Here is a 27,060-nt window from a genome sequence, read left to right as displayed (position 1 = left end):
CTGTTCCAATTATTACTCTCCCCACTATATTTGAATGTCTGTTTTTCATCTTTTTTCCCCCTTTTTAACATGTCTTTTGAGACCTAAATAAAAGACCTTTTCAATGATCTTCCCTAATTAGCCTAGTTCCAAGTAGATGCCACTATTCCACTTACTCCTCTACAACATTCCATCATCACTAATTCATTGCTCTTGTTTTCTTATTTTCCAAACTCATCGATAACCTTCTTGAGGACAGGGCTCATTTCTTTGATTTCTTTTTACTTATCTCAATCACTAGCCTAATAGTTTATACTCTAAGAAAATTCAGTTAAAGTTATTAAGTTCTATAATTTGGAGACACAACATGGTATTGCACAACAAACATTGATTTTTGAATCAGAAAACTTTTTGAGTCCTGACTCTTCTCAGCTGTGTGAACATTGGAATGTTCTGAGCTCTGTTCCTTCATCTATTAAAAAAAAAAAGTATGTGTGTCAGAGATTCAATTCAATTCAAGAAGCATTTACTAAGTGCTTACTCTGTGTCAGGCAATATACTGGGTATATACTGGGTAAAAACACACATTACATATATATATACACACACACATATGTACATGCACACATATACACATATGTATATGTGTATACATATACATATATGCATTCTGGGTCTAATGCTATAAACACCTATCCAAGTTAGTTTGGCAATGAAGGCAGCTAGTGGTGGAATGGTTGGAGAGTGGGCCTGGAATCAGTATGATTTGATTTCAAATTAAGTACATACTTCCTAGCTATGTGACCCTGGTCAACTCATTTAATCCCTGCTTGCCTCAGTTTTCTCAAACCTAAAATGGGACTAATGATAGCACCTACCTCACAGAGGATCAAATGAGATAATAATTTTAGAAGCATTTCACCCAGTGCGTGGCACATAGTAGGTGCTATGTAAATGGTTATTCTTTCCGCTCCTTTTCTCCCCTCAATGGATAATTGTCTATTATGAAACACAGTTACAAGATCACATTGCTGCCATGGAATAGTGATTTCTGCTGCCACATGAGAGAGTAGAAATCCAAGATTCTTTTTTTTCCCCTCTTCTGTCCCCTTGCCTCCTATCCTTTTATTCTGCTTTCATTTTCTTTCCTTTAGAAGACAGGGATTCAACACAAAAGTCATAGGAATTACCAAACTTTATATCTACAACTATGACTGACCATTATCATGGAATTTCAATTTCTTGAGCCTCTTCAATCTTTGATGAAACTGAATAGTCTTCCTGGTGTTTTATTTTTATTATCCCAGGCTACCTCATTTCTCTAACTCCAGAACCTGGCACTATTCTCTGTACATAGTAGCAATTAGTAAGTGAATTTGTAATTCTTTATTATATTGCATTGCCTCCTGACCTCATTCTCTGAATACAAATAGCTAAGGCAGGGGTGAGGAACCTGCAACCTTGAGACCACATGCAGCCCTTTGACTGAATCCAAACTTCGCAGAACAAATCCTTTTACTAAGGGGATTTGTTCTGTGAAGTTTGGATTTAGTCAGAGGACCACAGTTGAGGACCTACAGGGCCATATGTGACCTCAAGGCTGTAGGTTCCCTACTCCTAAGCTAAGGCTTTGAGGTTTCAAAGGATAAAATAGCATGCAACAAAGAATTTGGTTGTTTTACATATCTGCAGTATAGTTTAGTTGAAAAAGACTGACCTAGACAACATAATTAAGGATATTATACCCCAAATATATCTCCTGTCACTCAATTTATTCTTTTCATTCAAGTAACTATGCATTCTCTTCTTTTTCTGCCTTCATGCTAGTTCATAGTCTTCAGCTATGCCAAGGGGGTGGGGTGGGGAGAAGAACTCCAGTTCAAATGGACTGAGCAAAGAATATTAAATTAATAATTGTAAAATTACCTTCTTTGAACAAACAGATTAGGGTTATGCATTTTTTATTCTGGGTAACTGCAGCACAGATGAATTTTAGTAATAACGATATACTCGGAACCAAAATGAACTAAGCATTTAAAGCAGAGACCTACAAGTTGGATATATTAGAAGTTCTTTCCAAATGCTATTAAAAAAAAAGTAATAATGACTAAAATATTGATTTTCACATCAAACATTGACAAAGAAATTATCCTGCTTCTATTTTTAGTGTTGCTGTTAGTATATTAAGACCTGCTCAAAGGACTTATATAGAGATTGATGAAATTTTTTTCAGTGTGATTTAAGCTATTTCAACATTTCTTTACACTCACTCTTGCTCAAGAGTAATTTGCATATCCTTCTAATTGTAAATGTACTGGTGTATATTTTGGTTGAATAAAGTGGTTTAATGGGGTCAGCCAGTCCTGTGTTCAAGTCTTGCTTTGGATATGTCATGTCTGGGAAACCCTGGTCATGTACTTACCTGTTGAAGGCTCCTATGTAATTTTGACAGATGACAAGTTGTAGAATACTTGATGTTCATTAGAGGAACTTTCCTTCCACATTGCTACCTGAATAGATGACCTCTCAGATCTAGTAAAATATTTTTAAGAAGTATTGGTTAGAACAAAGACATTTGGCTTCTGTTTAGCTTTCTCTATGATATGTAGGGTTTAAGCTGTCTGTGTGCTTGTAGGCACTCTTTTAGTGATATAGCCTCTTTTCTCCTCTCTGCCAATGCATGTCTCATTTCATTGTTAAGCTCTTTGAGATCATTTTTTTTCTTTTTCTTAGAACAATGTCTGGAACTTTTTTTTTGCCTGGACAGGAGATTCATCAATATGTTGAACTCCATCCTTCAATGAAGACCTGCAACTCACCTGTAATCCATAGTCCTTTCTGGGGAATTAGTTCCTGGGGGAAATAAGAGGTTGGAGGAACTTGCCAGGGCCTCATGTCCAGTATGTCACAAGCAGGATTTGATCTTTTGTCTTCCTACTATTGCCTAGAAGATGTCTCTTTGGAGGTCAGTTTTCCTGAAAAGCCCTGTAACTCACACTGCCCTCCACTTCAATGAGTAAGTAAAACTGATTCTCCCTGAGGACATCAGATTGTATCCTCAGGTGCTGTGCTGTTTTAGGACTTGATTTCTTGAGTTCCAGGTTCTCCTTCCTCCCTTCACCTCCTTCTGTTTTTCTTCTCAAGAATGGCACACCCTCCAAATATCCAAATAAAGCAGCATTCCTGCTTGGAGGTAATGAGATTAACTAGTTTGTAGTGACTTCCTTTCTCTAGAGTTAGAAGTCTTAAAATATAGATTATTCATTATATTCAAAATCAAATCCATTCTGACACAATCCCTTGACTGCTAGGTGAAAAGATGTCTCCTGAGGAGAATAGTGAGTGAGGAGCCCTAGACTGGAATCTACCCTAAGGTCTCTGACTCAGAGACAGGAGCCAAGAGACTAGAGATGGGGAGCAGACTAGGTAAAGCCTAGAGAATTCACACTGGTGTTTAAAAAGTCCCAGGCTTATCCTATTATTGGTCTCCAAAGGATGGTGACTTCCTGCTCTGAGGGGACAAACTGTGGGAGAACCTTTTCCACCCAAGAAAAGTGGTGGTACTGGTTATTGTTTTTCAGTCCTGTTTTTTTGTGGTTTTTTTCATTCCTTTCTGACTCTTTGTGACCCCATTTAAAGTTTTCTTGGCAGAAATACTGGAGTGGTTTGCTGTTTCCTTCTCTAGCTCATTTTACAGATGAGGAAACTGAGGCAGACAGGGTTAAGTGGACTTGCCCAGGGTCACACAGCTAGTAATTGTGTGAGGCCAGATATGAACTCAGGAAAATGAATATTCCTGACTCCAAACCTATGCTTTATTCACTGAGTCACCTAGCAGTCCTCTAGAAGTTCCACTGGAGTGGTGGTTATAGGAACTCAAACAGAAATTTGAGGATATGTTGGAACAATGGCTCCTGAGGGTTTGGTCTGATAGAGCCTAAGCTGAAAAGTCTTTAGACTTCCGTTGCTTGGGGGAACTTAATGAGTACCTCCTTTTATAAAGCCAACTAAACGTATTCAAACCCCCAGAAGGATAAGCTCTTTGTTTTATTTTGGGTGACTGAGGTGGATCATTATTTGCCCTTGGCCTTGTAAAGTTGAAATCCCCTTGTAGATAGCTCTCACAAGGGAATCTGCAAGGGAGTAGGTGAAGTTCCTAGAAGAAATGGGTTTGATTGATTGCATTTATTCATACACACCTCTCCTTCCCCAAGGGAAGGCTTGCTGTGTTCAGAATGTCCCTGGGGCAGTTAGGTCCCACTTTCTGAGTGGATTCCCTAAGAGAATGGTTTTAGAATTTAGCTATGGGTTTCCCCCACCCTGCAATCATGAGAGTGTTGATTGATCAATTCATGAAATCTGAACATGATGTTGAGACAATATTGGCTTGGGCAAATACTGGTAATAGTGCAAGTAGTCACTCTGAGAATAGGGAGAGAAGTCACAGAACCCACTGCTGTCCTGTTAGGTGGGCAGAGGGGAATGCCACTATACCAAGGAGGGAGCTTTGGGAGTAGCTCCTGAAACTTGGGGTTGATAAGAAAGTAATTGGTGGTCAGCCTACAGGGATGCTTATTAAACTCTATGGGGAAATCAAGCACCAGGGCATAAGGAGGCCTTCATTCCACCTAAGTCTGAACTACCCTTTAAAGCCCCTACATCATTTGGATCATTTGGGGAGGCTACAGAGGGCAGTCCACAAAAGGAAGAAGTTCTATAGGCCCACTATGTGTGTGTACCCTTTTAGCAGCCTCTAGACATGTTATTATTGAGAGTAGGGCCAAATGGAAATCCTTACAGTTACCTAACGCGTCTCATGTGGTTAACACTCTACAATATCAAGTCCGTGAGAGTGATAGACGTGAAGTAAGTTGAAGTACTTTCTTATGCCAAATCCCCTCACAATAACCTTGTTTCACCTGTGAGGATGGTACCTAGCAGTTTACAGTTACTACAGGGAGTTGAAAAAAGCCATCATGTCTGTCTCTTCAGCTATTCCTGACCTTGTCTATGTTGTACAACATTATCTGAGGCCCAGGGTGAGTGATATGGGGCTATCAACTTTGCCAATACTTATCCCTCTATTTCTGTGGCTGAAAATCATCAGGAACAGTTTGCTTTCACCTGGGAAGGAGTACAATACACTCTCATCATCCTTCTTCAGGACTACTTGAATTTTCCTTTATACTGCCCCATTTTGGTGGCCAGAGACCTGAAAGGTCTGGAAGGCATTGGTATGTACCCCTATGTTGATGTACTAATGTTTACTGGACCAGGTGAGGCCATGGCAGCAGGGCCCCTAGATCAGATGGTGGCATATATGATAGAGAAGGATTGAAAAATCAATCCTATGAAAATTGCTGATCAGGAACACTCAGTTTTGGGAAATACAGTGGGAGGAGAGAGCACAGAAGATTACAGGTACAGACCCAAATAATCTACTGACACTTGATTTCCCACAATCTAAGAAGGAAACCTAGAAACCTACTGGACTGTTTAGATACTGGAAAACCCACAACCCTCACCTGGATATTCTGATAGCTTCCATTTACTGAGACACTGAAAAGTCATTGTCTTTCAAGGGGGACCTGGAACAGGCTAGAGCCTTGGAAGATGTAAAGTGAGTTGTCCAGGAGTCTCTCCCCTTGGGCCCTTACAACCATGTAAAGGCTATGTTTTTGGACTCTGTCCATAAAGATCAGACTGGATAAAGTCTTTGGCAGACACCAAGGGGTGGTCAGAATAAGCCACTATTGGGTGTCTAGATCTCCAGGCTCTCCAGAGCATCCACTCATCATAATACTTTTAATAAAGTAGTTGATCACCTCTTACTGAGCCCAAGTTGCTACTGAACAGATGACACTGGATCATAATCATTCTTTGTTCAGAGTTCCTTATTGTTGGCTGGACAATGCAAGGAGGCTTTGATTGCTAAATGGAAATTGTACATTAGAAACCACGCTTGCCAGGGTCCCTTTGGTATTAGTGCTTCATAAACAGGTAGTGACTATGTCAAGGACTGAGGTCTCCTGTTCAGACTCTGAAATCCTCCCTCTTCCACTGGCCTAGGGGGCTCCAGCTTATAAGGACCTGGCTCCTGAGGAATGCCATTCCTTCTGGTTATCAATTGTTCCATCTGCTACTGAGAGGAATGCAAAAATGAACTTGTGATAGCCACTAATCTGGTAACAGGAGATACCTTTGGGAATAGGGATACTGGCAATTCCATCTAGTTGGCTGAGATCCAGACTGTACAACTGATATGTGAAAGACCTTTGAGGAATGGTTCAAAGAGGATCTTCATCTATACTAGTTCCATAGGTCAGGCCAAGAAGTCTAGAGCCTGGAGAGCACAGAATTGAAAAATCTTTGGAGTTAAGACCAATGGAGGAATTTTGCTGATGCTTCCCACTTCATACAATTGTTTGTGGGATATATGGACACCCATGAGAGGCATATGCTTAAAAACAACAACAACAACAAAAACAAAAATCAGATTGAAGCAGAGTAGCAGAGGTTGGAAAGTGGGTCCAGTGTCAATTTGAAAATTTGAGTGGTGATACCATGCTGTGCTGGGCACAGGACCATATAATTGCTCTCACCAAACAAGAAATCATATTATCTCTCCTCTCCTCACAAAATCTGATTGGCCCCAGCTTGTCAGATCTAGCTTCCTGGCCAATGGCCAATAAAAAAAGAAAAGAAAAGAAAAACAAACGAAAAACAAACAAAAAACAAAGGATCTGAGTCTTTCAGACTTGGTGGGGGACCAATATCATGTAAGTCACTGTATCTTGATGACTGACTGCCTAAATATGTTTCTGGATGAGAAGAACTGCATCTAGAGAAGCTAAGAGTTGCTAATTTTATGTCATTGTTGCATATCCTTGCTATGTGTGAGAAAGAAAACCTCCTCCTTTCTTAAATGTTCAGTGAGTCACGAGTGCCTCATTTTTTCCAACACTGAATCTGAACTAAGAGAGTGCTGGCTTTAGGGTTATGCCTACAGCATCTGCCTTCCTCTCTTTCTGTCTCTGTCCCCCCAACTCCTTGCATCTCTCCAGATAAATTTCATATAGCAGAAAACCCCATCCTCCAGTACCAATCCCCCAATAGTTTCACTTCTCAAGCTAGGAAGAAATAGGTCTTAAAAACTGATCCATGCTTACAAGTCAGCAAGTGCAGGTCTTGCCCAAGTAGCTATTACACTATCTCAAAACCTGGCCCTTTATCCATTATGCCAAGTTGCCTCTTGTGTTGCACTTAGTACATACCTAATAAACGATTATTTGATAGAGATTTGTATTGAGACTAACAGTTATCTCCTCCAAAGATGCCTTCTTTGCTTAAGCACACTGCTTGGCCTTTTTTTCCCCTTTATGCTCAAAGGCACTTGTGTGTAATGTTCACTCTTCTGTCTTTAACTTGTGTCCTAAAATACACATTATCTACTCTCCTGTAGCATGTTTTAAGCTCCCTCGGGTCAGGGATTATTAGTGCTATATTTAAAAAAATACTTGCTTCAGTACCTCTGAAAAATTCCACGTACACAATAAATGTTTAGCAGGAGTCAATTGAAAACAAACAAACAAATAAAGAGAGAGAGAGAGAGAGAGAGAGAGAGAGAGAGAGAGAGAGAGAGAGAGAGAGAGAGAGAGAGAGAGAGAAGAGGCATCATGACATAGAATAAAGTATGTTGAATTTGAAGTCAGATGACCTGGGTTCAAAGGAAGTTTTTGCCAGTAACTGCTCATCTTATCATGAGCAAAGTATTTTTTTTTCCTTTCTGGGCTTCACTTTTCTCATATACAGGTGAAAAAATAAGGGTATTGGGACAGATGATCTTTGAGGACCCCTCTGCCTCTAAATCTTTGATGCTAAGATAGGAAGAAGGTAGAAAAAGATGTCAGGAAGGGAATATCTCGCTATCTATTCAGATGCTTGTCTTTGATTCTCCATTTGTAAAATATGGATAGCAATGCTGGCAATAAGGTGTTAATGCAATCTGCCTGTTGAAATTGCTTTATATTATTTGCATTTGTATATCCTTTGTACTTATTTATATATACACAGGTGTCATTCCCCTTCTCAAGTGAAATTGTATATCCTTGAGGGAAGGCCTTTTTGCTGTTGCTGCTGTTTTCTTTATATTCCTGACAGCTGACACTGTGTCATACATAGAGTAGATAATATTATTTTTTAAAAGTTGAAATGTTTTATAAAATAAAAGTATTCTATAGATGAAGTACACAATTACTAATTAAATTTCTCAATACTACTTATTAGAGGATACAGAGCCAAGATGGCAGAATACAGGTAGCAATCTAGCTAAATTCTCCTTACATTCCCCTCCAAACAACTTTAAAATGCCAACTCAAATCAAATTTTGGAGTGGCAGAGCCAACAAACAATTCTAGGGTACCACCTCGTCCCTATCAGAAATAACAAATGCTGGAAGAGTTGAGGAAAAATAAGTATATTAATAAACTGTTGGTGGAGTTGCGAACTAGTCCAAACATCCTGGAGAACAGTTTGGAACTATGCCCAATATAATAAAAATGTGCATACCCTTTAACCGAGCAATACCATTTCTAGGTCTATTCCCCCCAAAATGGAGCTATATGTACAAAAAATATTTATAGCAGCTCTTTTTGTGGTGGTAAAGAATTTGAAATTGAAGGGTTACTTGTCAATTTAGGAGTAACTGAATAAGTTATGGCATGTGCTTATGATGGACTACTGTTATACTATAAGAAATGACAAGGGGTTGGTTTCCAAAAAACAAAACAAAACAAAACTAAAAAAACAACAAAAAACAAATGGGAAGACTCCCATGAAATTCACGTAAAGTGAAATGAGAACAACTGGGAGATCACTGTGCATAGTAACAACAATATTGTAATGATGATCAACTATGAAAGACATGGCTATTCTGATCAATACAATGATGCAAGACAGTTACAAAAGATTCATGATAAAGAAAATACTACCCATTTCCAGAGAGAGAACTGATGAACTCTGAGTACAAATTGAAGCATAACTTTCTCGCTTTATTTTTTTTTTGCGATATAGCTAATGTGGAAATATGTTTTTAATTATTTCACATGTTTAATTGATATTATATTGCTTATCTTTTCAATGGGTGAGGGAGGGGTGGAAAGAATGGAAAGAATTTGAGACTCAAAACTTGTGAAGAAAAGAATGTTAAAAATAAATTTTTTTAAATTCTCAACATTTTAGGAAAGATACTTTAGACAGCCACATTACATTTACTCACATGCATGAGGACCGTAATCAGGCCAATTATTATTTTGCAAACAAAGTGGTCTATGCTACTTTCTTTTTGTTTTCCTTTGGAAAAAAGAAGGAAAGCAAATTGAATCAATATTTAATTGGATTTTTATAAATATCAAAATATAATTTCATTCATATATTCACAAAATGTTGAATATATCTTAAAGTTGAGGCACTGATATGATAGCAACCTCAGGGATCTGGGACACGTAATTGCATCCAGGCAGAAACTCCCAAATGCCCTGAACAACATGAAACAGGAAACAAAAAGAAGAAAATTGGACAGGAGAGGCCAAAGGAGAGACTGGCTGAATTGATCAAACTGTGTAAGTAGGCAGGCATAAATGATCTCAATGGAAGCAAGTACTGAACTTTGTTCAGCTAACACAATTGGAGAGAGTGTATGAGAGAGACAAAGAAAGAGAATTAGGGACATAAAGAGAGTATTGGTACAGCTGTGATTGCACAATAGAGAGTCAGCCTGGTACAATGCAAATAACAATGCATTTGAAGTCAGAGAATCTGGGTTAATATCTTTGCCCGCTAATTACTACCTGTGTAATCCTGGGCCAGTCACTTAACCTTTCTAATGCTCAGCTTTTTGTTCTGTAATATGAGGGGATTTCATTACACACCCTTTAGAGTCCCTTCCCACTTTCAGCCTTATCCCATCCTATAAACTTAGTTGACTTTTATTTCTTTTCTGAACATTTATTTGGCACCACATAGCTGAGGATATGTTCGTTCTAGAACAATAGCTCACTCAGCACAACTACATATTTGCTGTGCTGAGCAGAAACTTTCTAATAATACATCTGAACACATGCGGGGATATTCATTTCTGTTTTTAAAATAATCATTGCTGAAAAGTTTCATACATCAATACACAGGACTCTTAGGGGATAAATCCTGTTGTTAATTCTACTTGCCATACACACAATGAAGATCACAGTGCACCCTTTAGCTTTTCCGTACTGTTGCTCACCCTTTGACATCTGTCTGGCTTAGAAGATAGTGTGATTTTTCCAAAATTTTCGTGATAGGCATGATTTAAATGAGTTCAAATCTCTTGAGTTTTTTATTGTTTATTTCTTTTGTTTCATTTTTTTCTGTGTTCATTTAAAATCAGCTTTTGGATATACCTCAAAAAATGGAAGCAGGGGTGGAAATTAACTGAGTCATCTGTCATTTCCCTTGGCCCTCCAGAAATACCAAAAATTGATCCGAATTCTACAGAATGTCTTCAGCTGTGAATACTCACACCTGCACTTGCCCTGATCACCTCATTTTAAATTTGATAGTATTGTTCAATTCATCTTTTAACTAAATCAGGGATGAGAATCAAGAGTAGCTCCCCATGAAGTCTACCCACTGTTTGTGTGGGGTGCTATGATACTGAACTGACTTGAGTCTTCTCTTGGGTTTACTGAGTGACAGATGGGCTTGTGTGGGTAAGCTATTCTCTGAAGATTTACTTTTCCCTTGACATGTATTGCATATCAACTCATATCCTATAAAATTAATTGCACTGTTTTATGTGTTTGTATTTTATCTTTGATTAGATGTTTGCCAAACTACTGTGAACATGGAGGAACGTGTACTCAGTCTTGGGCCACCTTTTACTGTAACTGCAGTGACACAGGTTATACTGGAGCCACATGCCATAACTGTAAGTAGGCCTGAAAGATATTCAGAACAGGCTTTTGTGAATTTTAACAGGAGGGCATGATGGAAGAAATCTTGAATCATAGTTTCAATCACAGATAGTGCATTAAGTGCCTACTGTGTGCCCAGAACTACTACTGTAGCAAAAGGGGATAAGAATATATTTTTTCAGTATAAATGTATTCTTTGCCCTCTAATAACCCACACTAAAATTGGGGAGACAAAATTATTGTGTACAAACAACTAAGAGTTTAATTAAGTGCTAAATTATATGGTATTGTATTAGCTTTTAGTATAATGGAAGTTCAAAGAAGAGATTAGTCAGAAAGAATGAATCAGCATTCATTAATTAAGCACCTGCTATCAGGCACTGGAGTAGATTAAGATTATAAATACAAATACCAAGAGTTGAGATTTATGTTATATGCTAAAAGCTATGTATGAGTTGTACAGTTGCTGGAGAGAAAAGATATAGAAGTGAATGCGGTGTCCTGTATCCTCAACCACCAACATTCTTTGAATAACTTTCAGGGGTTGTTCTAGGTGCCAGTGGGAAATGGAAAGAAAATAGAAGGTTTCTCTGCTTTAGTTTGAGGCTAGTCATAATAAAGTAGAATAATCATTCCTTTTCTTTTGGGGAACAGTATAAAATATCCCACTAACACTTAGAGGACTTGACACTACCCTAGTGTGTTGCTTTCAATACTATGTAGCCTATAAAGAATTGCAACACATACATGATGAAAAATGACCTAATAGTAAATGTGAGATACTTCAGAAAACTCATATTCAGCATTACCTCATTAATATAAGCAGCCAACACATTGTCAGCTAAATCTTATGGAATCATAGAATATCAGCTCTGGAGTATACCTTGGAGTCCAAACCCTTCATTTAATGGAAATCCCTTGCCACTTACTTATTTCTTGGATTATATTTACTTCCTCTCTCATGTCCTCAGAGCTGTATCCATAAGGCATATAGACACACTGCTTACCTGTTTTGAACCTGGTTATTTCTATAGTGTCAGAGATGAAAGATGTGCTTTCTTCTTAGAGCTTTTGCCATTCTCCATAGCAATGAGAGAAATGATATTAGCTTAAAAAAAATTAGCTCCTTTTCAAGACAGTTTTTTACTTGGTAGTGTAGTGACATGAACATACCTGGGTCCTTATAGAAGCTCTGTCTCTAACTTGCTTTGTGACCTTGGACGATCCACTTTCCTCCTCTATAAAATTAAGGAGCTGAACTATATGTTCTCTGAAGTTTTTCTGTTCTAACATTCCATAATTATTTCTTAGGCCCAGAGAGAGCCTGAAAAAGCTGAACTAGGAATCAGGCAAACTCTCAGAAATGGTAGCAAAAAATTACCAAGACTAAGGTGATTTTATTTAGAACAGTTCCAGGGAATTGATTAACATACATACCCAAAGTGCAAATACTACTTTTCCTTTTACAATGGGGAAGTGGAACCTTATATACAGGGGATGGCCAAATGCTGAAGCTCACAGTTTACTAAATTTCAGAAATCCTCATCCCTTCAAATCTGTTACATTTGCTTTCCTAGAAATAATCCAGCTCTTTTGTCCAGAGTCTTGTGACTGACAATGCTTGATTCCTTGCATTTTAATCCATCTATCAGGCTAAAAATGGAGGGTTTTTTCCCCCTAAACTTAACAACAGTCATCCCCACCCAAGGTTGTAAAGTTGAGAATTAATTGGTATGAGGTACTGGTTTTTAAAAGGACAATATCAAGGCTGATGAGATGAAAAGGTAAATACAGTACCTTAAATTTTTTTTTTGAAGCTCTCCTTGTGCTTCTGGGAAATCTATCAGTGCCTAAGAATGTGGGCTGTAACAATACTAAAAATCCAATAATTCACCTGAACTAGAGACAAATTTGAGGTATTGTGTTGCTTTGAGGCTTTGCATAACTGCCAGGGGCTCTCTTTCCAGTCATAGATATTCCCTGATTTTTCCTTTTCAGCTCCACTCATCTTATTTTTCTTAAATCATTGTTTTAAGGTGCCGTGTAAAGTATCTTATTAAAGGCGACAGGTTAGCAGGTTCTCTGAGGCATAATCACTTAAGCAATATGTGTCGCTACTGTGTTCCCATTCCTGTGTCGCGTACTGGGTGGGATATAGAAGTCAGGTATAAGCACGGTCTCTGGCCTCCAGAGTAGTTAGGAAAGCTTCATGGAAGAGGTTAAACTCAAGTTAGCCATAGGAGATGGGTAGCGTTTAGATAGAGGGAAAGAAATAAGGGACTTTATTCCATGGTATGAGCTGAATCAGTCTTCTGAATCATATATCATACCTAGAAAGAATTGTAATCATTTAGCCCAGGCCTCTTGTTTTATAGATGAGGAAACTGAGGCTCAGAGAGGCTCAGTAACTTGCTTTGTCCAAGTAGCAGGTCTGAGATTTGAAACCAAGTCCTCTATGGTAGCGTGATACAGTGGAATACGTGCTGGGTTTTTGTGTCAGATGATCTGGTTCTGAATCCGCATCTCTGCCACTAGCCGATTTATGACCTTGGGCAAGACATTTCACTTCCATGGGTCTCAGTTTCCTTCAATACGAAATGTAGGCATTGAATTAGATGGCCTCTGAGATCTATTCTTACTCTTTGATCCCATGTTCACATTCTGCTCTTTCCCCCCACACTATGCTACAGCTGCTAATGAAGGTGATATTCACACAAACTCAGCAAGCCTTTATGCCAGGTGTGTGGCATTAGGTTTGTTTTTCTGGCCTTATACAGAACCAAAATGATGTGAGGCAGCATGAAGAGTCTGGTTAAAAGTTATTTTAGAAGCTTTGAAATTTGGGGTGCTGCCTAAGATCTTTAGGAAACAGTTTTGATTATGGCATATTCAATGTGACCTTCAAAATGTTTTTGATGAAGAAAATAAGAATTAATTAGATGATATACTCCAGAACAATGACTCTTCCTTTTGAATATTCTCCATCAGTCAATAGCTATTTATGACATACCTGCTCTTTGCTTAGCACAATACAGGACACCTAATATTTGATGAATGCTTAAGCACCAAACTGACCCAATTTGGCAGAGTAAATATGTGTTAATGAATGATTCATTATCATTTTTATATTTCTCTAAACGTGTGTGAAGTTCTTTGACCTCAATTTCATTCCCTTTTAGGATGATCAAGCTGCCCTTTTCCCAGATGTCTTCACCTTGTTGTCTGGCTGTGTTAATCTCCTTTCATAGTCTAGCTCTTTTGACATGTTAACAGCCTCTAGCTCACTTTTCAGTAGGGAAAGAGGATGTCAGCTTTCATCCTTTCCTTCCATCATACACAGCCAGATATAGAGCTTCTTCTGTCAGGCAGTCAATAGCTGGCTATTGATTGGAAGCCCTATCAGTTGTCTGGCTATGAAACACTATAGTAACTGTCACACTAGCGATCACAGTATAGCACAGTGCATGTGTGCTGTCGTAACAGTGCTGCCTTTGGTGTAGGCAGAAATACTTTCACCTGGAAAGAGGGTTACTAGCTAATGAGATGTTGGAGAGGTTTAGGGGGCTTCTGGTAGCCAGTAGACTTTTTGAAAGCTTTGTTCATGCTGCTTAGCTCAGGCAAGTTAATACCCTGATGTTATGAGGTTTTCATCCTTGTGGATACCATGGCTGGTTTTTCTTTTCAACTGAAGGGGACTTAGAAATCTCTTTAGTCCCAACTTTTAACAACAGAGCTTCTCAATTTGCTCAACATCCACTGGCCCATATAAAGTAACTGAAAGGAGAGCAAGGAGAGAGAAAAAGAAAGGGAAAAGAGAATACAAGTGAATAAATGGATGACAAAGAAAGAGAGAGGGGAAATAAAATATTCTTAATTGGTGGAATACAATATTGAATGAAAAATGTATTAGTTGCTTATACTTAGACCCATGGTTTGCCTAATTCCATTCTCTCTAATCCATCCTCCATGCAGTTGCCTAAATAATCTTCCTTAAGCAAGGTCTGAGCATTTCTATCCTATGCTTCAGAAGATATTGTGGCTTCTTTAGCATTAAGGACAATATGCAAAATCTTTCATTATTTGAAGTCCAATACAATTTGATGCCAGTTTACCTTTTTTTTTTTTTAGGCAATTGGGGTTAAGTGACTTGACACTAGTAAGTGTCAAGTGTTTAGTCTGAGGCTGGATTTGAACTCAGGTCCTCCTGAATTCAGGGCCAGTGCCCTGTCCCCTGCGCCACCTAGCTGCCCCTGACAGTTTACCTTTTCAGACGTATCAAAGTATTCCTCCCTCATTTAATCTACATTTTGTATGAACTGGTTTTCTCCTTTCCTACATGTGATAGTCTACTTCCTACCTACATACTTTTGCTTAGGCTATCCTCTATGCCAGCAGTAGTATCCTGCCTTGCCTCAACCTCTTAAAATGACTGATCCTGTCAGTGTTTAATTTTCCCATTACAAAATTACTTTGTATTTATTTTGCAAGTATTTTGTACATATCGCTCTATGTAAATATAGTATTCCCAGAGTAGAATACAAGTTCCTTAGGATCCAGGACCATTTTGTTTCTGTTTTTGTTTTCCTAGGGCCTACTTCAATGCTTCATGCATGAAGGTCCTTAACACAATTTTTTTTGAATTGAGCTGAGTTGAGTGATTAACTATTAAGTGAGCTAGATTTTTGAAGTCAATCAGTGAACAAGTATTTATTGCATAGAGATTATACACTCAGAACTATATGAGGTTCTATGATAGTTGAAAAAAAGCTCTTTGCCCTTCAGGAGCTCATAATGTGATTCAAGAGAAAACAGTACAAGCCAACATGTACTCATCTACTGACTGACCTGTCTGATGTAGAGTATAAATGGTTTTGTCACTAAGGGAAGAAAGCAAATTGTGTGGGTTAGAGAAGTCAAGCAAGCCCTCATGAAAAAGGTAAGCTAGGAGCATGGCCTTGGAGGATGGTTAAGATTTCACTGTGACATAATTGGCAGGGGTAGGACATTTAATATGTAAGACAAAACAAAAGCATAAATGCAGTAAGGGGAATGTTGTATGAGGGAGAAACTGGAGACAAGCAAGACAGGAATGAAGAGATTGTATCAGGGAATAGGAGAAATGGGGGCCATCCATTCACCTTGGGTCTACTTCTTTCCATTGAAGACATTTAGGAAATTTTGGATTAGCCATTGTCATCTACTTAACTTTTTCTATCAACTAAGATTTCAGTGAGTCAAATTTAAAATGCTTATATAGGTTGGCAGCTTGTATGAAATGAAATAATAAATGCTGGCTTTGTTTCATGTATCCTAGAAACAATAGTGGGTCCCAAATCATGAGATAATAATTAACTTAACATAATTTAATTCTTGATATTGACTTGCTTTGGAGGCCTAGTGATATTTGTCTTGAATCCTGAGCAGAAACAACAAATATTTCATGTGTACTTCAATCAACAGAAGGCTAATTGCCATCAAATACAATACCCCAGTAACTCTGAATGTCACATTGATAAAAAGCGTTCTGTAAACCACAGAAGAAAAAGATTGAATATATGAAGACATATTTTCCATATTTGAAAGCTGGGCATGACTTGCATTAATAATAATAGACCATTTTTATATAGAACTTTGGAATTTACAGCAAGCTTTTCTCACAACAGCTCTGTGAAGTGGAAAGTATGATTATTGTATTACTCTGAATACAGGACCACTTTAAAACAAACAAACTTCAATCAGACTTGTGCACAAAACTCAGTGTAGCTTATACTCAGTGTTATTTTTCACCATTTCCAAGTCATCTCATTTTTCAGATGTGGCCTATGTTGAGGCCTATGTATTGTTCTGTATACAGAAAAACAGAGCATTATTCCAAATTTTTATGTGAAAAGACTAGTAGACTAATATAGGTGAATTACCCAGTTACAAATGGTCAGAACAGAGACTTGAACCCAAGTCTTCTGATTTCAAATCCAATGCCCTTTTGATCATACCATGCTATCTTAGAAAAGGCAAGTGATATAGACTTATTTATTTAGATCATGATAAAATTGAATGATATTCTCATTATTTTTTTTAGAAAGAAAATAATCTGATTCTCTAAGTCAAAAGGATCCCTCAGAGCAATTCCTTACAAAACTAGGGTCACCAACAATGGACCATAGGACCATATTAAGAAATTTGACCAACTTTTGTTCCAGGGACCATGATCTAGAGTCCATCTACACGATACAATTTTAACTAGATAATCTTCCATATTAAAAGAAATTCCTGAACAACCTGATCTGTTCTTCGTGAATCACTGAGCCATAGATCTAAAAGGCACCTTGGAGAATATCTACTCCAAGGATTCTTATCCTGTGGGCTATGAAATTGTAATAAAAAATACCTATTTTCATAACTGTTTCACAATTAAGTTTCTTTTGCTTTTCATTTTATGCATTTAAAAACATTATTCCAAAAAGAGTTCTATGGACACTGACTTTCTAGTCCAATATCTTGCACATGAGAAGACTGAGGTATAATGAGATTAAATCCTTAATCTAAAGTCACATAGCTTAAAGAAAAAAAAATCAGTAAAAATGAATCATATGCATTCTAGTCAGCTTACTTTCTTTTCCCCTGATTTCAAGATTTAAAAAAATGAAGTGAAATTAATGAAATCTTCAGGAAAGAATTGAAATCAAATATATCTTGGTAGTCAATAAGGGAACAGAGAGCTGTCCCTAAAAAAAAAAAGAAAAAAAGAAAAAAGTTCAAGCCACCTTTCCCTGAGGAATTAAATCCCAAGATCTAAAAAAATAAATAAATAAATTCTTACAGTTGTTATTGGTTAACCCAACTGTGACTTATTTTGGAGGAATGATGGCAAATGGGAACAACTGCATGACTAGAGAAAAACAAAGAATCTTCCACTTTTCAAAAAAGGGATTCCACAGGATATGAGCTCATGAGTTTGATGTGGATGCCTGCAAAATTACATAGCAGATTATTATACAGATAGTTTGTAAACATTTGAAAAGGCTTATTATTAGAGCTTTCATTAGAAAGGGAACTAGAGGTCACTATGAGTCAGCATAGCTCATAAGAGCCAGTTATGCCAAAATGACCTCATTTCCTTCTTTCATTGGGTTACTAGACAGGTAGATAAGGAAAGGACAGTGTCATAGACATGAGATAGTTGAATTTCAGTGAAGCATTTGACAAATGAACCATTTATATTAAAGTAGACATAAAATTAGTTTCAGAGTATGAGAGCATCCTCTAGTAACATATCTGTCTTCACATTAACTTGAATATCTTTAGCAGTGACTTGGAGAAAAACATAAATGGTGTGCTTATCTAATTTGCAGCTAATACAAACCTAGGATGTCTAGCTAAATTGTCATTATTGCTATTCTTGAGATCCAAAAATGGAAAAAAAAAAAGATCTGACAGGCTGGAACTAGGTGATGAATCAAATCAAATGAAATTTAATATGGATGAATTGAGTCCTATGTTCTATTTGTTGTTGTTTATTGTATTCTTTTCAAAAAAATCAACTACATGCAAGTATAGGGTAAAAAAGATATGATTCAGCTTGCAATTTATATGAAAAAAAGCCTAGAACTTTTAGTGGATAATCAAGTAGGCATAAGTCCCCTGTGATATGGCAGCCAAGAATAAATTCTTCTTAAGTTGTATTAGTAGCAGTGGAGTGTGCAAAGCAATGAAGAGGAAGGTTCTATTGGCCTTGGTCCTAGTTAAGCCACTCTTGAAGACTGTGTGCCAGGTTCCCAGGGTCATGTTTTTAGGGAGGATATTGTCAAACTGGGACTTATCTAAAATACTGGTGTCAAAACAAATAGAAATGGGGCTGGTAAACTATATATATGTAAGCATATTGACTAAAAAAAATACCACATATCAACATTGTTTATGTTCTGTTGTATTTTTGTTTTGTGAAATGTTTCACAATTGCATTTCATCTGCTTCCCTCTGTACTAGAGTTTTGTGGGAGCAATTAGTCATATCTGATCTAAAGGAATGTTACCAGAATATTCAGGGAATTGAAACCAAGACCTATCAGGATGTGTTGTATGGAAACAAGGATGATTTGAGAAAGAGAAAGATTAGGAAGAGAGGAAGAGAACAAGTTTTTATTAAGCACCAGGCACTGGCCTAAGTGTCTTAAGATATTATCTTATTTGATCCTCACAATAACTGTCAGGTAGATGGAATTATTATTCCCATTTCATAGGTGAGGAAACTGGGCCAGACAAAGGTTAAATGATTTTCCCAGGGTCACACAGCTAATAATTGTCTGAGACTGGATTTGAACTCATGTCGTCCTGATTTTATCCACTAGCTGTTTCTGCAGGAAGAGTAGAATTGTCAACTACTAGACTTATTTTGCATGATGCAAGAGAGCAGAGGGAGAGGAATGTGCTTAGAAGTATATTTAGATGGACTAGGCTACCTTGGGGCATATAGTAAGTTCTCTATTTTTAGAGATGCTCGAGCATAGAATGGATTATCACTTGTAAAGAATATTTTGGAAGGGTTTTTTTTCTTTTGCCTCAGAAAAATATTGGAGTAGGTGACCTGTAATAAGGTCCTTTCCAATGTGTGGGGAAAAATGTCCTTTCCAGTGTGACCCTGGGCAAGTAACTTTTAATCCTGTTAGCCTCAGTTCTTATCTGTAAAATAAGTAGAAAGAAGTAAATGGCAAACCACTCCAGTATCTTTGCCAAGAAAACACCAAATGGAGTCATGAGTAGTTGGATACAACTAATTGACTACACAAATGATATATTTGAAAGAATGCTGGGCCAGGAATCTTGAGACTTGCTTTTTGTTCTGGCTTTGCAGCAAGCTACTTGTGTAAAACCTTGGGCAAAACATTTAACTTTCCTCTCTCTCACTTTCCTCATCTTTAAAAATTAGTAATTCTAGATGATCTCTGAGGTCCTTTCCAGATCTGTTTACGCATAGGTATTTGAAGGGATGACTCTTAGGAAATTATTATAAAATTATTATAAAAGTCTAACACTATTCATTCTTTAGTTATGTCTCAGAAACTACTGCTCAAAACAGGATAACCCAGAACTCAATATTTTCATGTGCCACATGTCATTTATTCAAGTAACCTTAAAAGTGAGGTAAAATGTTAAAATACGACCATGGTATTGTGGTTGCCGGTAATTAAAGCCCAGGAGGCCTCTCCTTGAAACCCTTTTAGTATTTTATTCAGAATCATGCCAGGTGAGACTCCTTAAGACACAGTGCTGTTTTCATTCAGAGCATAAAATGGGTCAGGGGCTTTTTGGAGTTCATCATTAAAGCGATGAATAATTGTCTTAGTGGTACCCTGTCTGCTCTCTTTATTTCAAGCCAAATTCTGAATGAGGACACCATGGTATACGATGTTATCTTACCTGGTCATAAAGTAAAATTCGTTACCATCTTTGACTTGCTCAGTTTGCATTCTTTCAAGGTCAGGAATTTTGACTATGTGATTTAAAGAGATTAAAACCAAAACTCCTGCATTATTTCTTGCATATCATTCCTATTCCATCGGAAAGACTGTGTTGACTCTTCTATTCACTTCTTCTCAGGCTGAGGATCTATCACTTACATGAAAGTTGGTGATCAAGTTTTCTCCAGGTAGAGGTCAAGTCACCCCATTAAGGTTCTCTGATACCCTTAAAGAGATTTGGGAGGGAAGTATCAGGGTTCTCTAGTCCTACTGATGCTGTTCCTTCAAGTGTAGGGCATGATTCCCCACACCTCAGTTCCATTTAGCCATTAACAATAAGATTAGATTTTACAATGAAATATTTTCATCAAAAAATATAATTACAAACTAGCTCTCCCAACACCTGGGAGGCATTATTCCCCTACCCCAGTACCATCTCAGTCTCTGGGTAGGGTAAAGGTGTTAGGTTCAGAGCTTAGCTCAGTTCTTATGGAGCATACAGTCCCAACATCCGAATAAAACTCCCTCCTCCCCATTCAGTCTTGAGTCCTAGGCACATGGGCTTCCTAGGGCTTTTCTGACAGGCAGGCTTGCTGAAACATCTCATGTCTAATCCTGACTCCAAGGTTGCCATGTCTCCAACTCCAGGGATCACTGCTGAAACTTAAACTGAGAAGGGCAAATGACAGAACAGAAACAGACATCCCAAGGCTCATTTCTCAGAGCCAGAGTAAAAGAGTTGGAACAGAAGAAGTAAATCCTTCCCCTTTCACATATTAAGTTCATAGCACCTGCTCCCCTTCTGCATGCAATAAGAAAGAAGGCTTGCCCCAAAAAAAAGCTACATAAAGAGAGCAACCCTCTCAGTCTCACCAGTTTTAAATATATAACTTGTTCCAGGTCTGTAGTGAATCAAAGGAGGCTATACCTACTTACATGGTAGGGGACCTAGAGTGCCTCCATTTTAGGAAAATGCCTAACCATTACCAACCGTTGCTTTGCTTTGGCAAAGCAAACCCTCCTAGGGGTGCCTCCATGTTAGGCGAAATATGTTTCAAAGCCTTCATGACACGTATGTTATCCGAAAAGAAGAATTGGCATATTTATAAACTCTTTATGGGTGATATTTGAGGGATAACTTCTAGAGAGTGAGATTTAATAAATTAGAAATTGTTGTGACCTAGTTCTTAGGAGACCTAGGTTCTAATCCTAGTCCTGCCAGGAATTTTCTCAATGCCATTGAACAAATTATTTCTTTGGACCTCATTCCTAATGTATCCATTGGGAATAATAATATCTGCTCCATCTACTTCACAGTGTTTTTGAGAGTTCAACATAAAACAGTACACATGAAAGCACTGGAAAAATATAAAGAAGTAAACAAGAATAAAGGGGTATAAGTGTTATAGCAGCCTTATCAGTATTAGTTATAATGTTAATTAATATTATTAGTTATAATATTAGTTATATTTATTAGGCTTTATCCTTGATGAGTTCTACTTGAGTAGTATGCAAATTGGCTGAATCCCAGAAACACAGAGCCTTCAATAATAAATCTCAATTAAAAAAAAAAAGGCTTTGTCACTTCTTGGCATCTGTTTTACTTTTCAGTTGTCCACTACAAAAAGTAACTTCAAATTCTCAGTGCATTGGAACAACACAAGATCTTAATATCTGATCATTCCATCCCACTACTCAAAAACCCTCCCTTATTTCCCACTCTCTTTGAAAAATATCCAATGTAAAATTCAAGATACTCCTTGTTCTGACCCCAGCCAACCATTCAAACTTTCCTTCCCCTACCTCTCTTTAGACTTTCCTCCTCCTACCTCCATTCAGACTTTCCTCCTACCTTCCTGGCTAGAAACATATGTTCTAGACAAGCTTCATTACTCATACTCAATGAGCATTCAGTGTGGCCTTTTTCATGATATCTGTCTAGAATCCCCCATCTTCAACCATCCAAATCCTTTCTATTCTCCAAGGCCCAGAAGAAATGCTGCCTTTTCCATAAAGATTTCTCTTCCCCATCTCCATATTCAGTCCATTTATTTTTCTAGCACTTTGTTAATAACCTGCCTCCTGACACTTTTATTTTGCATTATAATTCCCTATGTGAGTATTTTCTGTAACAACAAAACCAGCAGTTAACATAGTGCTTAACATATATAATCCTTTCTGATACTTACCACAAGCCTGAGAGGTAACTGATCTTATCCTAAAAGAATGTAAGCACCTTGAGGGCAAGACCATGTCTTTATCTTCCTATTACTCTGTTGCCTTTCCTGCTGCAGTGCTTTGCTTGTAGTAGACACATTGTGGAGTGAATGAATGGAGAGGCAGATGGATAGATGAGTGAATAATTGACTTCTGAGGAAGTCTTATTCTTTTATGCAACTACCCCTTCAGAGAATATTTCCCTATTGTATAGTTTTAATATGCCATAAATAGTGCTTTATATAAGTACATTTGTGTGTGTATACATATATGTAAGATAAAATATATAGCATCAAAATATATAGCATAGAAAAGCAATACACCAGTCAACAAAGCAGTCCATAGAAGTGAGCTTATTAGTCTGTCAGCAGAAGAGTTGTCAAAGTCCATTTTAAGTAGCAAAGATTTCATGCTGATAGTTAATGTGGTGATAGTAGACCCTGGCAATCATTCCTGCAGTTCATTGTTTCTCATAATCTTGATGTCTTGCCAGCCTGAAGAGGAAGTGATCATTTCAATCTCCTAACACTTGATGTTTATTGTTGCTGTTGTTTCAACAGATGCATGTTGAAACAACCAGCATTTGCATGTGTAGAAAAGAGTTGCCTGTTACTTTCAGTCGCTCAGTAGAGTAAACTTGACCCTTAGATTATGATAGTTCTAGAACTTATGTTTCTGTGATAACAGATTTTTTTGTAAGGAGATATTACTCCAAAGCTGGAGAGAAGATGCCCCAAAGACTAACAGACTTATAAAAATAACCTGGGTGAAAATATACAAATAAACCAAAATTATCAACCAAGAAAATTATATTCAGAAATTGTATTAGAAGCCATTCAAGACAATTTCCTATATACTGGAAGATTCCTCTCCTGAGGAATTCAGCTTCCTGGACCTTTGCTTGAACATTTCATTGCATTTCTGGACAGCTCCAGTTGTTAGGATTTTTGTTCTTTCAATGAGCTGATAACTGTCCCTTGATAATATTCCCCCACAATACTGATTCCTATTTATGATATAGCTGACCCATATAAGATGTTGGGGATCTCTCAAAAGACAAATCTCACTGCCCCCCCCCCCCATTTTCTATGGTGAGGCTTGGTAAGGCACGAGTGAGTGTTCAGGAAACTTTGGTTAAAGCGGTGCTAGAGGCCGTCTAAAGTCATTTTAGGCCACTGTAGCACACCATTTTTATTCATTAATGTCATAAGTATGACTAATAGCACTGAGCATGTTTCAGCCCATATATCTTTTGTTTTTATTAAGATTTTCAGTTTTGTTAACATTATTTTTTTTAAATTCCACCCAAATATTCTTCTTAGTTAAAATCACCCAAGTATTTATGAAGCATCTTCTTTGTTTCAATATCTGTTCCCAGTAGAGGAAAAATGGAAGACAAAGATAAGACATTACTCCTTTCCACAAGTACCTGGACTCTAGTTTTGGGACAGGTCTCATACACATATGAAGTATTAATGAAATAAATAAAGATTATAAAATAGTCTTAAATAATATGTATTATAAATTAATATACTATGAAATAAAAATAAAATAAGGTAAATAAAAATAAACACAGAAAAAAAAAACTTACCACAGGACGTAAAGAAAGGGAGAACATTATGGACTATGGTAGTCAATCAGAAATCTATGAGGCATCTAGGTAGTACAGAGGATAGAGCCCTGGCCCTGGAGTTAGGAGTTCAAATCCATCTTCAGACACTTGATACTTACTAGCTGTGTGACCCTGGGCAAGTCACTTAATCTTGATTGCCTTGCATAGAAAATAATTTTTTTTAAAAAATCTATTAAACAGATGATATTTATGTTGTGAAATTATGATTCTATATTTTTCCCCTGTAGATTAGATGTGTTCATGAGGGGGAAGCAGGCATTTTCACACATGGGAAACAACATAAGCAAAGGAATAGAAGAAGGAACAACATGCTGTGTGTTGAGGATAATTAGAACATGATTATACCAAAAACCATATGCAGAGGGACAGTAGATCAAGTATAGTGTGTCAGCTTCCAACTAGATGGTTTCCAAGACTAGTGTGGCTAGAAGAACCCTAGGATTCAAGGATCATGAGAATAGCTGATTGTAAGCATCGTTGTTGTTTTTGCGTCATTTTCAGTGGAGTTTGACCCTTCATGACCCTATTTGGGGTTTTCTTGGCAAAGATATTGGAATGGTTGGCCATCCTTCTCCAGCTCATTATGCAGATGAGGGAACTGAGGCAAATTAGGTTAAGTAATTTAACCAGAGACACACAGCTAGTAAGTATATGAGGTCATATTTCAACTAAGAAGATGAGTCTTCCTGGCTCCAGGCCCAGTGCTCTGTCTACTATGCCACCTAGCTGCCCCTGATTATTAGCATTATTCCCCTTATAATAATTATATAACATTTTATTATTTTAAAATATCATCTAATTGATCTAGGTAGGTCTCTTTCATTTAATGGTTGGATAGTATTTTATATTTTTATATGTACCTAAGATGGGAAAAGTCTGTGAAATAGAATTAAAGTCTGTACACTCTCTCAACCATAGAGAGTTGACTAGGACAAAGTAAGTTTAAGTTGTTATCCAGTACGTAGCAGGACTTAATCTCAGATACAACTTAATTCCAGCTTTTCCTGTATCCCAGGCCATCTTTCTATCCATTTTGCCAAATTGTCTGTGTGTCTGTCTCTGTATTTAAGGGGGTATTTGTATACACATATGAATATATAAACATATATATATATATATATATGTATATATATATATATACACATATGTATATATATATATATGTATGTGTGTGTGTATACACATACTCAAATATATATGTATATATATATATATATATATATATATATATCTGTATGTATCTGTGTCTATCTATCTGTCTATTTGTCCATCTATCTGTTTATCTATCTATCAGATAAGGACTGGACCTGTGTTTTCATTGATATAGGAAACTCTAGATTTAGGAAATTTCCTCTACCAATGCATGTCTCCATACTTTCTTCAATTTAGAGGTTATTCAGAGCACTGAGAAGGTAGGTGACATGCCTGGAATTGAATAAACCAGTATGTGTCAAGAGCATGCCTTGATTCAGGCCATCTTTAGTGGGAGGTCATTTACCAATACTCTAATAACTTTCATGTACGTACAGGAATGCATGCAAATATACGTATATAATTGGCAATTATATATAAATGAGCAAAGGCAATATACAATTCTGGATCCAAAGTATATCTATCATAATATGAATTTTAATTATAAGCAACATACACATATACATATTATATATATATATATATATATATATATATATATATATATATATATATATATATATATATAATGTATATGATTAAGTTTTCAAAACTCTTTACTTATACTATCTCATTTGATCTTTGAAATATCCCTGTGATGGGAGCCAAGATGGCGGAGTGAAAAGGTAGTCACTCTCACTCTCCCCTATCAACCTCTGCAAACCCAGAAAATATCAGCCCAGGAAAAAAAAACCCTGGAACACCTGAACTAGAAGAAAGACAGGAGCAGCAGTGCAGCAGCCCAGCAAATGGTCTCCCAGTGCCTCAGCAAAAAAAGGGGCCCCAGGCGGATAAGTACCCTGGGCATTCATCTGAAAGGAGGGGAAGAAAACAAGCTAAAGGCTTCCTAAAGCCCCGGTCTTGCTGATTCCAACCCAACACCAGGTGAGCTGTAGGAAGCCTCCAATTGTGAAGAAATCCTGAAGCCCAGGTGGTAGAGCAGGCAAACACCAACACCTGGACCTCCAGTGCCTCAGTGAGGGCGGGGGAACCGGTGGAAACCAGCTCAGAAAACCACCAGGAGCCTCGCACTCCACAAAGGAATCTCCCAGTGCATTAGCAGAAACGAGGGAGACAACACTGCAGGGGCCCCAGGCAGATAAACACCTGCAGCACCATCTAAAAGGAGCTGAAGAAAGCTAAAGGAAAGGAAAAGCAAGCAACCTAGAATTGCCTGAAAGTTCCAGCCTTGCTGATTCCAGCCCAACACAAGGTAAGCTGCCAAAACCCTAAAGCCTCCAATTCCAGCATAAGAGGCCCCAGCAACGCAAAGCCAGTGACCAAGACCTAGGCTCCCAACACAAGAAGCTTGGGTCAGTACCCTCTGTTCCCCAGCAGGAGAGCTCAATCTCTTTAAAGGCCAGGGAATAAAGAAACACCATGAGTAAAAAGAAACGTACCATAGATTCATATTATGAGAAGAGTGAAGATCAAGACAGAAATTCTGAAGAGGACAACATTGTCAACAAACCCACATCTGCAACAACAAAAGGGAATATGAACTGGTCTGAAGCCCAAAAAGCCTTCTTAGAAGAGCTCAAGAAGGATTTTAATAGTCAAATGAGAGAGGTAAAAGAGTCCTTCAAAAATACAATTGGCCAATTGGAAAAAAAATACACTGAAGAAAACAAGTC

At 37.6% G+C, this 27,060-nt stretch overlaps 1 protein-coding gene across 3 annotated transcripts in view; it reads left to right on the top strand.

The window, feature by feature from the left end:
• CNTNAP5 (contactin associated protein family member 5) overlaps positions 1–27,060 on the top strand; it is a 915,392-nt gene that overhangs the window by 502,620 nt on the left and 385,712 nt on the right. For all 3 annotated transcript variants that reach the window (XM_020963128.2, XM_020963129.1, XM_078146792.1), the window contains one exon: positions 10,836–10,942. In XM_020963128.2, the coding sequence (XP_020818787.1) occupies positions 10,836–10,942 (107 nt within the window). The remainder of the gene's footprint in view (positions 1–10,835; positions 10,943–27,060) is intronic.

Source organism: Phascolarctos cinereus, unplaced genomic scaffold, assembly GCF_003287225.1.
Source record: "Phascolarctos cinereus isolate Bilbo 61053 unplaced genomic scaffold, phaCin_HiC Scaffold_726;HRSCAF=1367, whole genome shotgun sequence".
NCBI lineage: Eukaryota > Metazoa > Chordata > Mammalia > Diprotodontia > Phascolarctidae > Phascolarctos > Phascolarctos cinereus.
The sequence above is the reverse complement of the archived record's forward strand: the minus strand, read 5'-3'. Positions and strand labels throughout refer to the sequence as shown.